The sequence below is a fragment of the Dipodomys spectabilis genome, unplaced genomic scaffold (genome assembly GCF_019054845.1).
Source record: "Dipodomys spectabilis isolate Male_0828 unplaced genomic scaffold, ASM1905484v1 ptg000325l, whole genome shotgun sequence".
NCBI classification, from domain to species: domain Eukaryota; kingdom Metazoa; phylum Chordata; class Mammalia; order Rodentia; family Heteromyidae; genus Dipodomys; species Dipodomys spectabilis.
This window is the reverse complement of record NW_024871002.1, coordinates 415,631-432,620: the sequence shown is the minus strand read 5'-3', so window position 1 is coordinate 432,620 and position 16,990 is coordinate 415,631. Positions and strand designations below refer to the sequence as shown.

The 16,990-nt window shown below is 46.8% G+C and overlaps 1 protein-coding gene across 4 annotated transcripts in view; it reads right to left on the bottom strand.

Moving 5' to 3' along the window:
• The window catches only part of Septin6 (septin 6), an 82,248-nt gene extending 65,754 nt beyond the window's left edge, over positions 1–16,494 (bottom strand). For 2 of the 4 annotated variants that reach the window (XM_042702483.1, XM_042702482.1), the window contains exon 1: positions 16,153–16,342. In XM_042702483.1, coding sequence (XP_042558417.1) covers positions 16,153–16,182 — 30 coding nt within the window. In that variant the 5' untranslated portion in view covers positions 16,183–16,342. Of the gene's footprint in view, positions 1–16,152 lie in introns of all 4 variants that reach the window. The other 2 variants (XM_042702481.1, XM_042702484.1) reach the window with 2 other exon arrangements.
• Between the last annotated feature and the right edge of the window lie 496 nt (positions 16,495–16,990).

Genomic DNA, 16,990 nt, shown 5'->3' with positions numbered 1-16,990 from the left:
CTTGAACTCAGGGCCTGGACACTGTCCCTGAGCTTTTTTTGCTCAAGGTTAGTGCTCTACTACTTGAGCCACAGAGCCACTTCTAGTTTTTTCATGCTTAATTGGAGATGAGTGTCACAGCCTTTCTTGCCTAGGTTGCCTTTGAACTGTGTTCCTCAGATCTCAGCCTCCTGAGTAGCTAGGATTACAGATGTGAGCTACAAGTGCCAAGCAGGAACTAGTATTTAGTGAGCAGATTCTATAGGTTAATGCTCCTGGAGCATACAGTAGAGTGTCTAGCATGGAGAAACCATTCAGTTAACAGTAGCTCTCCTTTCCACTGCACTGGGAGGTTGTCCTTGGACCCACACTAACCCCAGAATGCCACAGAATATGTGTGGCTCCCTCCTACTGTCTCCAAGTTTCCCCATTCCCTTGACTCCACAAGGATCGGCCACACCACTCCCAACCCTGGAAAGGCTAGGGACTTTGCTTTGCCTGCAAGGCCCAAAGCTTTGCAGGCCTAAAGCATGGTGTGGCTAATGGTTTTACAAAACCAGAGAGAAGTTCAAACCAGGGCAGGTTTCCAAGGAGCCAGGAGGAAAGGACACATATGGCCTGCAAGTACTCAAGAAACATGTCGACTGCCAACGGTCAGAGTGGAGAAGGGGAAGGCAGAAGGAACAGGAAAGGAAACTGTGAGACAGCAGAGCTAGACAGGAATTATGGGCTTTGGAAGAAGCCTTTCTGTTGGGTGGGGCTGCACCAAAGCTTTCCATAAGGAGAAAGATGCCAGGAGTAACCCCAAAGGAATGAGTAGTACCAAGAGGCTTGCACCATCTTACCTGGACTAGACCTGATGTTAAACTAGGTCCGTCGAAGGGCATTTTCACATTAAAAAGAATGGAGTGCCAGGCACTCGTGGCTCACTCCTGTAATCCCAGCTACACACTCAGGAGGCTGAGGTCTGAAGATCACAATTCAAAGCCAGGCTGGGCAGGAAAAGTCTGAGACTCTTATCTCCAACGAACCACCAGAAAACCAGAAGTGGTGCTGTGGCTCAAAGTGGTAGAGCACTCACTTTGAGCAAAATAGCTCAGGGACAGCACGCAGGCTTGGAGTTCAAGCCCCGTGACAGACTAAATAAATAAATAAATAGGAATGAGGTGAGACAATATAAGAGCCTCTTCAGGGCTGGGAAGGTGGCTCAGTGATAGAGCGCTTGCCTTGCATGCATGAGGCCCTGGGTTCGGTTCCTCAGCACCACATAAGCAAGAAGAAAAAAGCCGGAAGTGGCCCCACTACCGGACCAAAAAAAAAAAAAAGAGCCTCTTCATACTACTTTGCCAAAATGTTTGGCTCCAGACAGCACCTCCCTGCAGCTAGGAATCCCACTTTCATAGCTCCTAGTGAGTGGATCCTCCAAGAGCTAGTGGCGGTAACTACCATCTGGCAGGTTCATTACCCTCACATGTCTCACCCCCACACACTCCCAGTGGAGCACACTTGACAGACGGCCATATGCCATCATTCAATCAGGTTGGCGGAGCCTGTGGTCTCCTCCAACTACCCTCCACCCAGCCCCCCCAACCCAAAGGGCTTCCATCACTGGGGCTTTGTTCTCTACTTCAACCCCTTTGCTGCTTCTCCTTCCCCCTTTTCCCCTTCTTTTTTAGTAAAGCAAACAGTTAAAATGAAAGTTTTTCACTGTTTGGTTCTTGGGAGAAGGAACTTAAGAACCAATATGCTTCTCTCCATGGCGCCTCCTACGTAGCAGGCCCCAGAAAATTGGGAGGGATTCAGAGTGGAAGTTTCCTGAGCCATATTTTATCGCCTCTGGCTGCCTCTTCCTGTCTCTAAATTCAGCACCATGAAATTTCAAGTGCTCCAAAACTTCTGATCTAAAGTGGCAAAAAAGGAGAGGAAAGGAAGACTCCATAGAGGACAGTGTGGACAGTCCCTCGCCATAAAGATTTCTCTCATTATCAGAAACTTGCACAACACCTCCCAGGTGTCCCCTGTTATACTCCAGCAAGCAAAAGGAGGAGATGGGCTCTACTCCCTTAGCAGTAGAGCTGAGACAATCTTGAGTAATGAGAAGGGAGGGCCATGATATAAGTAGCGTTTGTGAAACGTCACACCAGCTGTAGGGAAGGAAGAACAAGAAACTAATATCAAGGAGACATAGTAGGATATGGCTCCAATAATGCTGAACTGGCAGAGTAACTGCTGTAACTGACCTGATGTCATGGTAGTGCATTCATTCCTGCAATCCCAGCACTTGGGAGGTGGAAGCAGGAGGATCTCAAGTTTAAGCCAGCCTAGGCAACAAAGCAAGACAAGAAGAAAGGAAGGAAGGACGAGGGAAGAGAAGAAGGAGGAAGAAGAGGGGGAGGAGGAAGGAGAACAAGAAAAAGACAAGGAAGGAGAAGAAGAAAACGAAGAGAGGGAGGGAAGGAGGGGAGGAATCTCAGCAGTAGACCATATGCTTAGCTACTAAGCACCAATGCTAAGCCTTAGCACAAGTGAGGCCTTGGGTTGGTTGCATGCCTAGCACTGCAGACAAGAAAGGAACAGATTTGAGGTTGTCCTAACTGAGGTCTGAGATCCACTGAGTAACCAGGCCGAGGGAATAAGAAGCAACCAAAGCTGGCTACAAGGTCTAAGTCTGGGAGCTCTGGCTGATAGCATCACAGATAGAAGGAAAGAAGCCAAGAAAAGAAGTTTGTTTAGTGGGATGTCAAGGGATGTGCTTTTAAATAAACCGTTATTCAAAAAATTGCACTTACCAGGCTTTTCTGTATTTTTTGTTTTGTTGTTTGTGTGTGTGTGTGTGTGTGTGTGTGTGTGTGTGTGTGTGTATTGTATATGCACACTACCTGGGTGTTGCCCCTTAGCTTTTTCTCTCAAGGGTGGTGCTCTGCCACTTGAGCCAAAAGCTCTACTTCTGGCTTTTTGTTGGTTAATTGGAGCTAACGGTCTCCTGGACTTTCCTGCTCAAGTTGGCTTCAAACCAAGATCCTCAGATCTTAGCCTCTTGAGCTGGGGGACAGCGCCCAGGCCCAGAGCTCAAGCCCCATGACCAACAACAACAAAAAAAGTACAGTACCTGCTTTAGGAGATCCTGTCTAGCAGGCACCTTGGTTGTGTTTTGATTAATCTTTTTTTTTTTTTTTTGTCAGTCATAAGGCTTGAACTCTGGCCCTAGGAGCTGTCCCTCAGCTCTTCAGCTCAAGGCAAGGGCTCTAACACCTGAGCCACAGCGCCACTTCTGGTGTCTGGTGGTTAATTGGAGATGAGTCTCATGGACTTTCCTGCCCCAGCTGGCTTTGAACCACAATCCTCAGATCTCAGCCTCCTGAGTAGCTAAGATTACAGGCATGAGTTACCAGCACCCAGCTTGATGAATCTTAGTTAAGGTCTTCATTGTGAATATTAGCCTTCATTGTTCAGAGGTAAATTTGTAGCAATAGACAAAAACATTGCACTGAAAGCATACTGACTTTAGAAGTGTCTTTCCTACTGTCTCACTAAGCCTCTGCCACCTTATCTCTTTCCCCTTCCTCCTGATTAATTGAAGTCCTGATTACTTTAATTGCACTTAATTGAATGTTTCCTTGACTACAATGTGCACAAGGGGAGATGGAACTGGCAGCTTGGCCCAGCACGTCCAACAATGAAACCTTCCACTGTCATCTTGAGTAACAGTCAGGGCCATGTGCAAAGCTTAAACACAGATGCCAGAAAGGCCAGTCACCAAAATTGTAAATTGCATGGCTCCTATAACCCTGAAACCTCCTCTTTCAGTCTATTTTACAAAACCTCCCATTCTGTACAAAGATCTATATACAACGAAATTTATTACAGCATTGTTTATAACACTGAAAAACTGGAAATGTCTGACAACAGAAAAATATTTTACTAAATTATGGTACAGGGCATGTTCTGGAACATTGTGTAGCCATACAGAAGAATAATAGAAGTCAGGTGCCGGGTGGCTCATACCTGTAATCCTAACTACACAGGAGACTGAGATCTGAGGATCAAGGTTAAAGCCAGCCCACGCAGGAAAGTCCATGAAACACTTATCTCCAATTAACCACCAGAAAACTGGTCATGGTTCTGTGCCTCAAAGTGGTAGAGCACTAGCCTTGAGTAGAAAAGCTCAGGGACAGCACCCAGGCCCTGAATTCAAGCCAGGTGCCTACCAGGTGCCTATCAAGGATAGAGCCAGGTGCCAGTGGCTCAGACCTATTATCCTAACTTCTCAGGAGCCTGAGATCTGAGAAGTGCAATTCAAAGCTGACCCAAGCAGGAAATTGCATGAGATGCTTATCTCTAATTAACCTCCAAAAAGCTGGAAGTGGAGCTATGGCTCAGGTGGTAGAGTGCCAACCTTGAAAGAAAAAGCTAGAGGACAGTGCCTAAGCCCTCAGTTTAACCCCTAGCACTGGCACACAAAAGTAAATAAAAAGAAGTTGGAGAATAAGATGCAGAATCCGAGGCAATATAGGTACAAAAAGCCTGTATGTGTATCGGCACACAAATATACAATGCATAGACATTACCAAAATGACACTTGCCAAACCAACTACCTCAGGGGAAAGGAATGGAAGTGAGGGCCCAGTCCAGGAGAGCTGTCAGCTTGCTTTCATAATGCTTGGTTCTTTTATAGCATGAATGTATTCCCATATCACCTGTATAATTAATAAAAGAAGGCCTGTTTTAGCTCACTTGGCTTTGTAGCAGGAGTTATTAGGATGCCAGGAGTTGAGAAGAGCTTGAACTCAGGACCTGGGTGTAGTCCTTGAGCCTTTTTGCTCAAGGGTAGCACTCTACCACTTGAGCCACAGCTCCATTTTGGGCTGTTTGGTGACTAATTGAAGATAGGACTCTTACAGACTTTCCTACCTGGAAATTTCAGCCTCCTTGAGTAGCTAGGATTGCAGATGTGAGCCATGATGAGGAACTTTTAAAGGCAAAATGAGAGGGCCCCTGAGTAATGACAAAATCCTCCCCCCCCCCCCCCCCCCCCCCCGCTCCCCAATTCCATTTCCTGTTTGCTCCTCATCTGTAGCCACATGTGGTTTTCAAATACGTTATACCACCTTTCACATCACAGGCAAAAACTGTGCTCTCCTCTTCCGCCTCCTCCCTTGAGAACATACCAACTGTGCTTTTTAATTGGATATTCCTATTAAGAAAAAAGAGTTATGGCACTTCCAGCTGTGTATCTTCTCACTGCTGTGATTCCAGAAAATAAAGTAACCAAATAGGTAACTGCTGTCTCACACTCTATGCTGCCTCTCATCTGACATCCCTGCTAGAGACAGCAAGTGGGATTTGAGACCATAAGGAATTGAGGATCTGTCTGTGTCCAGGGAGAATTTCCTGCCTCCCTTTAAAGCCAAGGTAGCTAAGTTAGTAACTGTCGTCCTGAACAATAAGAACAAAATGGCAGGAACACATGACCCACCACTGACTTTCCCCTCTGGCCTTTTGCATCCAAGTGGTAACAAAGGACAGAAACACTAAACTGAGCTGGGCACTGATGGCTTCTGCCTGTAATCCTACATACTCAAGAGGCTGAGTTTTGAGGATCATGGTTCAAAGCAGGTAAAGGCCATGAGACTCATGTCCAATTAAGCACCAAAAGTGAAGAGAAAGGCTCAAGTGTCAACCTTGAGTTAAAAAGCTAAGGGACAAGCTGGACACTAGTGCCTTATGCCTGTAATCCTAGCTACATGGGAGGCTTAGATCTGATGATCACAGTTCAAAGCCAGCCTGAGCAAAAAAGTCCCTCCAGTTAACTACTCAAAAACTAGAAGTGGGGCTGGGATGGTGGCTCAGTGGTAGAGCGCTTGCCTTGCATGCCTGAGGCCCTGGGTTTGATTCCTCAGCACCACATAAGCAAAAAGAAAAAAGCCGGAAGTGGCACTGTGGCTCAAGTGGTAGAGCGCTAGCCTTGAGCTGAAGAGCTGAAGGACAGCGCCCAGGCTCAGAGTTCAGGCCCCATGAACGGACCCAAAAAAAAAAAAAACCAGAAGTGGTGCTGTGGCCCAAGGTGGTAGAGTGTTAGGCTGGAGCTAAAAGAGCTCAGGGACAGCACCGAGGCCCTGAATTCAAGTCCTAAAACCAACACACACACAAAAAGAAAAAAACCGAAACACTGAAGTGGAATGTTCTTCAGTGTCCCCACAGAAGCTTAATGATGGGTCCATTCCCTCACACCTTCTCTTTCTCCATCCCCATTCAGGCCCTGAATACTGATGTCTGAGACACCACAAAGCTCCAATTCGTTAGTTCAAGGATACCCGATGAAATATTAAGCAGCTAATGGAAAATATTTTCTAAGAATGTTTAATAACATGCAAAGAAAAAAAACCCTACATACACAGAAGCATCTCTGGTAGGTAGGGAGTAGGAATAGTGACAGTGCTAAGTTTGGCATAGAAAGTAGTTTATGATACGTCATACTGTTTTTCAGTTTTCCAAAATTTCTACAGTACGCATGGAAAAAATATTGTGTGTGTGTGTGCGTGTGTGTGTGTGTGTGTGTGTGCGCGCAAGAGAGAGACAGAGACGAGACAGAGAAAGAGAGAGAGAGAGACAGACAGACAGACAGACAGACAGACAGACAGACAGACAGACAGAGGAGACTTAGTCCTGGGGCTTGAACTCAGGGCAAGGGTACTGTCCATGAGCTTTTCTGCTTAAAGCTAGTGTTCTATCACTTGAGCCACAGCTCCATTTCTGGCTTCTGGGGAGCTTAATTGGAGATGAGTCTCATGGACTTTTCTGCCTGGGCTGGCTTCAAACTGCAATCCTCAGAGCTCAACCTCCAGAGTAGCAAGGATTACAGGCATGAGCCACTGGTACTAAGGCATAAATTAATATTTTTTAAGTCTGTGAGGATACTTTCTTAGGTAGAAAGTAGCCTCAGATATTTGACGAAAATCTTCAACTACAACCAAAAGGTGCTTTATATACAAATAACCAGAAAATTTAGTTAAGAAGGGCATTTAGCTTTTGGGCAGTTCCATTATATATAAGGCACATTTATTTTGCCAATAACCCAATAAAAACCCTATTATTCTCCTTGTTATAACTGATTTCACATGTAATATTAATATATATATAACATGGCATTATACAGTATAACATAAAGATTCATGGAAACTAGAAGACAAATCACATGCTCTGAAACACACAGAGAAAAGTCCTGAGACAACTGACTCATCTGCTGCCTTCAGAGAAATTTGGGGGCCATTTTAAGGAGAAATCAGGCCTGACAAAGCTGACAGCACCCTCCAAGCACCCTCAGAATTGTCCATCAGTGGAGAAGAGTTTAGAGGACCTAGAGGAAGCACAAGGAAGACTGTTCACACCATACAAGGGAAATGGCCTACTTTGACAAGGCCAGTAGATGAAACTGATTTCAATACAGAAGTTCAATTCCAGCATGGCTTTTCATTCTATAAAAGAATTCACAGCAGGAATGTATTAAATAGCCAGCTCTCCTAGTATATTTAAAGTGGGATCCATAGACAAATACTGAGCTGTTGTGTACCTATCTGGAAGGCAATAGCTATATATACCCACACCACAGGCAATGGCTGAAGGGTTGTTTCCATTCCACTTATGGAGACCCTACTGAGCCCAAAGCATAGCCCGGCTTTCTCTCCAGCTTTCTCCTCCCAGCTCAAAAAGTCAGAGGAGAGAAGGGGCGGAGCTTAATTCTGGCACTTCACTGGGAAGCAGAAGCTGCTAGCACCTAAAAGAAATTAGCTTAGAGAAGAAACCCTAAGACCCACATAAATTCAGAGCCACCAACACCTTGGAAGATCACCTGATCCAACAACACGGTCTTTTTCTTTTTCTTTTTTCTTCTTTTACAAAAGGGGAAACAGAGACTCAGAGAAAGGAAGTGACTTGTCTGACTCAGAGTGGCAGAGAATGGTGGTGTTAGGTGCAAGGCCACTGTGAAAGCAGACTCTCACTCTGACGGCAACACTAACTGCAGTGGTGGATGTATTTCTTTCTGCGAATGAAAATTCCATGACAAGCCTGCCACTGATAGCTCACACCTGTACTCCTAGCTACTTAGGAGGCTGAGATCTGAGAATTGAGGTTCAAACCCAACACGCAAGCAGGCCCAGGAGACTCATCTCCAATTAATCATCAGAAAACCGGAAGTGGCGCTGTAGCGCTAGCCTTGAGCAAAAGGAGCTCAGGGATAGCACGCAGGTATACGGTTCGAGCCTCAGGACAGACAAGGAAAAAAAAAATCCAGGACTTGGGATTCCTGATGGTCAGGAAGAAGAAAGGTCAAAGGACCATGGTCTGGAAGCTCACTAAGGTGGCTCTGACCAGTTGGAAGGCAACTGAGGTAGCTGATGCTGCTGAAAGGCCTGTATTCCTTCTCATCTCTCTCTTCCCCCACTCTTCTTTCTCTTTTCCTCTCTTCTCTCTCTGGCCTAAGCCTCAGCCTGGCCAGCTGCCCAGCTCCACTCAAGAGTCCCAGGCTAACAACCCTACCTAACTCAACAAGCCATTGTCTAGGTTAAATATCTCCATCTCAACCCAGGTCTGACCCCTGCTCAAGGGTGGGCCAACTTTCCTACAAAAGCCACATACACTCCCCCTCAAGCCAGGCACTCCCAATGGAGTTTTCTAGGTGTTCTGGTGTTCTGGCCATTGTTAACCTCTAATGTCTTAAAAAGAAAAAGGAAAAAAAAATTAGGTTTTCCCATAGGCCTCTGGGTGAATGCCCAATTGCCCTCTGGGGAGCCTGAATTTGCCCCTGCTTCCATCTGGTCTTATTTAAAGGGGATATGAAAGAGAAAGAAAAAAAAAAAAAAAACAGTTCCTGCCTGTACATCAGCCAGTGTTCAGAATTGGGGCCTCTGCTGTGGGAGGAAATCGAACACCATCTCACACTTCATCAGGACTGTGAAAGCAGGGCTCAGCTCCTGTTACCCCAGGGCCTTAGGTAGGGGTCAGAGAGGTCCCTGGGAGGGGAACCCAGAACCCTGAGGCCTTCCCTGAGAAGGCCTACAGATTGCCCCTTGGTCACACAAATGACCCCTGGCCAGGGCCAGCAGAGAGGGCGCTGCATCATTCAGCAGATGGCTGTCTCTAAGGAGAAGACACTGGAGAAGAGGCTAACATGATTTTTCACCCTCCTGAGCACGTGGCCTCCTTCCTCTGTGCAGGCAGCAGAGAAACCCACGATTTCAAATCCCAGCAGCAGAAGCTGCCAAACTGAGGAAGAAGGGTCTGTGTTTCTAATTTATTCTGCCCCCCCCCCAGTTGTTACTTAAAATAATCCATCATTACATGGCGGGTGGCTCCAAGATTTTTATTTAAAGTAATATGGAAAGGAAGAAAGAAAAAGAAAACCCACACAAGCCATGACTGTGTTATCTTAGATTTTAAGGTAAATCTATCAGAATGTCCAAAGTAGCATGTGAACCCTTCTCTGAGTCCTGTGAGCATGCTGACAGGGGTGAGGAGAAGAGGGGCATGACAGGATTTCAATGTCTCATAAACATCTTGGAAAGGTGAGAGTTTTCAAACAGGGAATCTGTATCATCTGGTAGGTGTTCCATTATCTCATCTACTGACCAGCAGTAAAACTTTGGATTAAGTCACTTAGTCTCCCTGCACACATTAAAATGAAGAGAATAATATTTGTCCAGGAAGCTGTCAGGGAAGGTGAAATCATACAGATGAAAGCACTGGGAGATAATTTAAAGAAACATGTTACATCTCTCCATGGTTTTCTTTTCCTTTGCTTTCTCTTACTCCTTCCTTCTTCCCTTCCTTTCTCCACCCCTTTCCCTTTCCTCCCTTTTCCTTCTAATATATATGCAACTCAAAGCCCTTTCTCAATTGTTCACACAAATATTAAACCATAAGCCAGGTGCTGGTGGCTCATGCCTGTAATCCTAGCTACTCTGGAGGCTGAGATCTGAGGATCACAGTTCAAAGCCAGCCTAGGCAGGAAAGTCCCTTTGAGACTCTTATTTCCAATTAACCACCAGAAAACCGTGACGATGTGGCTCAAAGTGGTAGAGGGCTAGCCTTGAACAAAAGAGCTCAGAGACAGCATCCAAGCCCCATGACTGGAAAAAATAAATAAATAAACCATAAACTATGCAACTTGTTGTGGGCTGGGACTGGAGGGGACTGGGGAGAAAATGAAAGAGGGGGTGACAGTGTCCAAAAAAAAAATTACCTATTAGCAGACTTGTGGAATTATAACCCTTCTGCTTCTCCTTAATAATAATAAAAATATTAAATCATGGCTTAGATAATTCAGAAATCCGGGCCAGTGCCAGGCGCCAGTGGCTCACATCTATAATCCTAGCTACTCCAGAAAACACCTGAAAACTGGAAGTGGCACTGTTGAGTTGAAGAGCTTAGAGACAGAGCCCAGGCCCAGAGTTCAAGCCCCACAACCAACAAAAAAGCAAGCAAGCAAGCAAGAAAGAAAGAAAAAGAGAGGAAGGAAGGAAGGAAGCAAGGAAGCAAGGAAGGAAGGAAGGAAGGAAGGAAGGAAGGAAGGAAGGAAGGAAGGAAGGAAGGAAGGAAGGAAAGGAAAGGAAATCCAGGAAAGTCTAGAAATCAGTCCTGTTTCATTTTTGGAGAAACCTTTTCCAAGGAATATCCCTTGCTAATTAGTTTTGCGCAGATCAATGCAATGGATTTATTCCCTTCCAAGAGCACACGAAGGGAAGGGGCCAATACCGGGCAACATAGCCAGTAATTCCAAGAGAAAATTTACAACAGAGATGCCACAAAACAAATGCTATACATATGACGGTAGTTCAAAATCTCATTACACTGTGCAGACAAATCACTGGACTGTGATGCAGTTTGTAATAAGCACACTGCCAAAGCTCTCATTTCCAGGATTTAGATTGTGAAGAGGAAACAAGGCTTATTCCTGCCTTTACCTGGAAGTTCTGAGAGGGTAAGAGTTCCTGTGTACCTTAATCACTATTACATTGCCAGGCCTTGGCACAGGACCTAGCAGGATCGGTGCCCAATAAATAAATGTTAAAGGAATGAATGAAAATAATCAAGGGTGAATGAACAGATGAATTGTTCCCAGCCTGGCAGAAATGAGATCACACTTATCTTCAACTCACCCCCTCTTGTGTTATAGCTCTCCAGAAGCCTTTCTTGTCATAGTCCTCATCAACTGCTGAATTAGGACCACTAGTAATGAAATCTCATGGCAGGCAATAGCTACCCTGTGTGGACTTAGCACCAGGATCTAATGGTGTCTGTGTCTATCAATAGTCTGAAAACTCTTTCAGGGAAAGGACTACGTGCATTTAGGGGGAACTGAAATGCCCCTCCAATTTTTTTTTTGTCAAATCTCAAACATGTAAGCCGGGCGCTGGTGGCTCACGCCTGTAATCTTAGCTACTCAGGAGGCTGAGATCTGAGGATCGCAGTTCAAAGCCAGCCCGGGCAGGAGAGACCGTGAGACTCCTATCTCCAATAAACCACCAGAAAACCGGAAGTGGCGCTGTAGCTCAAGTGGTAGAGCGCTCGCCTTGAGCTGAAGAGCTGAGGGACAGCGCCCAGGCCCAGAGTTCAAGCCCCAGGACCGACAAAAAAAAAAAAAATCTCAAACTTGTAGACTAGTTGGAAATTTGTATAGTGATTGCCCTATACCTGACTTGGATTCAACAAAATTTTAATACTTAGGGCCATGGAAACTTTCCTCAGTGCTATAGTCCCACTAGAGCTCTAGGTGAATACGGTACGGGCATTTTGTTTTCTCTCCTAGTGAGTAGGGAACCATCTCAGCCAGAAGCTTTGAGAAGAGTTAAAGCCATCAAGCATATTGGTATACACCACCAAGCAGCTAAGGTAAGAGGATCTGGAGTTCAAGACCAGCCGTGGTTTCAGAGCAAAACCCTGACTCAAAAATTTACCCCCCCCCAAAAAAAAAATGGGCGTTGGTAGCTCATGCCTGTAATCCTAGCTCCTCAGGAGGCTGAGATCTAAGGATCACAGTTCAAAGCCAGCCAGGGCAAGAAAGTCTGTGAGACACCCATCTCCAATAAATTATTAAAAAGCCAGAAGTGGAGCTGTAGCTCAAGTAGTGGAATGCTAGCTTGAGCAAAAAAGTTCAGGAATAGCACCCAAGCCCTGAGTTCAAGCCTAGAACACACACACACACACACACACACACACACACACACACAATTTACAAAAAATTTTAAAAGCTGCCATTTAATAGCAAGACTTAAGCAGCCCTCCCAAGTTCATAGGGTAAAATTAGCTCCCACAAATTCTTTCATGGAAAACTTGAGAGAGCTAGCATTGACCACGCCCTACAGTGCCACTGCCAATCCTGGGATTGGTTCTAAAAATAATCAACCAGATTGTGCTTTCTGTAGGCCAGCATTTAATGGCTGAAACCCCAAACTGAAAACTGAGAGAAACTTCCTAATGTAAGAGGTAGAAGTTACAGGTTTTTGAAGTTCTGCCCTGTGCCTCGCTGTTACCTCAGATGAATCATGTTAACTTCCCAGAGTACAGAGTAAGTAGCAGCCCAAGGCACTATTATTAGAAGTTTGGGTTAGGAGTTGGAGGCATGGCTCAGTTGGTAGAGCACTAGGCAATGAACAAAATCTATAGATACTGAGAGGTTACAGTCCCTGTCTTGGACAAAAAAGAAAGAAAAGAAATTTGGGGTAAAAAACTCCAAGGATCTTCTCAAATTCTCTAATTGTCTCACTGTGTCCCCAATTTGTCTCTCCAAATAGGCTAGAAGCTTAAAAGCCATGAACTTTATCTACTACTTTTTTGGTATAGATGACAAAGGCTAGCCGCAGACTTGGATACATGAGTCAGTCATGGACGCAGTGGAGAAATAATGTTGTCATACAGAATGCTTTGTGGTATCCATTCATAGGGGAAGGCATTGAATTATGCATACAAGAACAAATTCCAAGATGCACACTTGCCCAAATACAGACCCTTCCCCAAGCACTCCAGACCTGTTAAAGCACTAAGGATATTTAGGCACAGTGACCCTCAACTGACTTTAGAAAAAGAAAAACCAAACACACACACATGAAGGCACTATTGGCATGATACTCTATCTCAGTGCTTATTAAGACGTCACCCCTGGGGCTGGGAAGGTGGCTCAGTGGTAGAGCGCTTGCCTTGCATGCCTGAGGCCCTGGGTTCCATTCCTCAGCACCATATAAGCAAAAAAAAAAAAAAAAAAAAAGACGTCACCCCTGCTGGGCACTGGTGGCTCATGCCTATAATCCTAGCTATTCAGGATCATGGTTCAAAGCCAGCCACGGCAGAAAAGTCTGGGAGACTCTTGTCTCCAATTAACCACCAGAAAACCAGAAGTGGAGCTGTGGATCAAAATGGTAGAGTGCTTAGCCTTTAGCAAAAAAGCTCAGGGATAGTGCCCAGGCCATGAGTTCAAGCCCCGTAACCATCAGGCTTATTCGTGTGTGTGTGTGTGTGTGTGTGTGTGTGTGTGTGTGTGAGAGAGAGAGAGACAGACAGACAGACAGACAGACAGACAGACAGAGAGAACTGATGCTTGAACTCTGGACTTCCACACTGTCCCTAGTCTTTTTCGCTCAAGGCTAGTACTCTGAGCCACATCTCCACTTTGGACTCTTGGTGGTTAATGGGAGATAAGAATCTCACAGACTTTTCTACCTGGGCTGCCTTCAAACCTCGCTCCTGAGATCTCAGCCTCCTGAGTAGCTAAGATTCCAGACTTATTCTTTAATTTTCTCAAACCCTAGATACAAGAAACCAGCAGTAACCAGCCACCCAAGGTCTCCTGAGTCTATCCCTACTTCTGCCAGTAAATTACAACTTCTTGCAGATGCAAAGCAGAGACAAATGACATATAAATAAGATCTTCACTGGCTGGGGGGGTGAGGGTGGGGGGAATGGAAGCATGAAGAGTGACGTCAGTTTTCCCAGAAACCCATTTATCACAATAACAAGGTCTCAAGTGCTTGGGCTGATTTTTCGGCTCCAGAATCTGCCATTGCAATTATGTACTTCAGTATACAACATGGCTGAAGGCAGCCAGAGCAAAGTGGAACCAAGCAAAGCAAACCAAGAGGCCTTCCATCCCCTGCTCCCCATTTTGCAGAACAAAAGAGCTCCCTGGGTTGCCTTAGTTGTGTTTGAAGTGAAATAACCTTCTGGAATGTTCATTTAACAACATCTGCCCTGCAATCCTAAGCCAGGCAAAAGGAGTGTGGTGAGAGTGTATGTATGGATCAATGCAAATTCATTATCTAACAAGAAAAAAAATCATTAGTGCCATTTTTGGTCACTAAGAATAGAGCAAGTGTGACCCAGGGGGGTAATTTCTCTACTTAAGTATGCCATCTGTAAAATGTACATAACAAAGAATAAAAAAGCACTCTGGTTGCCCTCTAAACACTAAAACAACACATATTACAGTGCCAATCTTGGGGGAGAATTCTCTTAAATTCCATCATCAGAGAGCACTATCTCCTAACTATTCCTCATAACCTTCCTCCCTAGGACTGCCTACAGAGTTCTGTGTTAGCTACACAAGGGGATGGGATGATTGCAAAGAAACCATCTTCACCTTCCTTCCAATGTGGGACAGGGAATGGACTACCTTTCTCTGTCCTGTAGAGAAAATGAATGTCAGATTTTGGACTCAGATCTTGAAAATCAACGTTGATTACGGCAAATACCTACAGGCATTTTCCCCCACTGGAATTGCATTGCATGGACTATTTCTCTAAATAAGCTATGAGGTTTAGCAACATTTTTGTGTGGTTCAGAGATTTTCATCAAGTAGTATTTGGTGTAGGGGGATTTACTCTACCTGTTCTACCTCATGAACTCAGGATGCTGGTGGGCTTTTTAAAATCCCAGATATCCATAGATAAGGAGTGGATTGTTCCCTGCAAATGGAATCAACTTCTCCCTTTGCAAGCAAACTTCTGGTCAAAAAAAAAGAGGAGTATGGGGTCTTCTCTGTACTCCCACGCTGGAAAACTTCAGTTTCTAAAATGAAAGGGTTTTTTTTGGGGGGGGGAGTTGTTTGTTGTTGGGGTTTCGGGTTGCTTTTTTGTTTTGTTTTGTTTTAACCAGAGTTGAAGCCAACAAGAAGGAAGAAAAAAAAGAGTCAGTACTGCATTTCAAGTCTCACACTTATTTTCCTGAGTCCCCACAGAAAGAAGCCAGCTCCACAGGTTTTGGTAAACAAGCCCAAGCTACCCTGAACACACACTGGAGACAGACACCACCCCCCCCAGGCCCACTCAGAAACGTGCCCAAATATGCAGCCATGGAAGTACAGGCCACTGAACTGCACCCTCACACACAGAGGCACACAGGGGACCCCGTGGCACAGAGCACAAGCTGCTGCAGTCGCATTCGGACGTACCAACGCACAACTCAAGAAGTAAGCACACCTCTGTCTCTATACAAACAGATCGATTCATCTAGGGTCATAGATAGAAGGCCAGGAGCCACATCTGCCTGGTCGGGGGAAGGCACGAAAGCGCACGCGTGCCCATATACAAGCACACACGGCTAACACATACACAGACGCAGTCACATATGCAATGCATATGGAGAAACCCTACTCCAGCCAGTCACTTCCCCGCCCCCCTCATCCCTCTGCCCCAGGCTAGCCCCTGCCCCTCGCCCCTTAGCCACAGCTAGCATGAGTCCCAGCAGGCAGTAGTGTGCCGGGGGGGCGCAGCAAGGTCGGAGCGGGGGGCGGCCAGGGACCCCAGGACTCAGCGGCTTGTGCGGCCATTCATTCGGCAACGCCCCAGCCAGCAGCGCGACCGCAGCTGCAGCAAAGGAGGCGGCAGCGGCGCCTACTGCAGCGGGCTAGGGCCACGCAAGTTCAGCTGCCGCCTGCAGGCTTTTTGCCAAGAGTCCCCCCCCCACACACACCGATCAAGCCAAGGGAGTGGGGGTAAGGGGAACTAGTCATTGACCTACCCCCCAACCCCGAAACCAAAGTCCTTCCAAGCCTCAGATCTTTAAGGCTGCCCACTGCCTCCTTGCACGCGGGTTGGCGATGAAGTCCCCCCCCGGTTCGTCCCCAATCCCCTCACCACCACCACCAATTCCTCTTGGCGCTGGCAATCCAAAGCCCGCACTCACCACCTGGCGAGCTATGTCGGCCGCTGCCATCGCTCCCGCGTCCGCCAGGGCTGCCACCGGCGCCGCCGCTGCAACCGGAGCCACAGCACAGGAAACAAGAGAAGAGCTCCTCCGACAAAGAGAAAGTGTTACACTTCGGGCGCGACCAAGTCGGGGGGGGGGGGGGGAGGTGCGAGGGAGGGGCCCCCTCGTCGCCCGCTCCAAGCCTAACCTCTCCTCTAACACCCACCCCCTCGGAAGTCCCGGTTTGGGGGGGATGGGATGGAAGGAGCACACCGCCTCCCTCCCTTCCCCCCACCTCCACCCGCCAGCCCAGTTCCACTTCTCCCTCCAACCCTAGCCCCAGGCTTCGGCCAAGGGGGCGGGGGCTCCCCTCGATGACCATGTCCTCTGCCCCCTCCCTCCACTGGGCTCCGTGGTACGTCCCGACCTCCCTCTGATGAATTATCCCCCCCCCTTTATATCCCTGAGTCCCCAGATCGCCCCCCCCTCCACACACACACACTTACACCCCAGGCTGGGAAGGAAGGAACCCCTCCCTCCTCCCCCCTCCCGTGCTCAGCTCAACACTCCTTCCTCCCAGCCCCCTAAACCCCCTCTTTGACTTCAGCCCCTGAGTGCCAATGCTCCACACCCCACCAGGACCCAGGAGAATTGCTGCGGCTGGAGGGGAGGGGTTGGGGCACCTGCAGCTCCACATTGCAGCTTAGAAAATGGGATGCCCCCCAACCCAGCTGTAACTTGTACATTCTGAAGCCAGGACCTTTCTCCTGCCCTAGGGTCCCCAAACCTTGGGTGCTGTGGGCTGGAATTTCAAGAAGCCTAATTCACCACCACT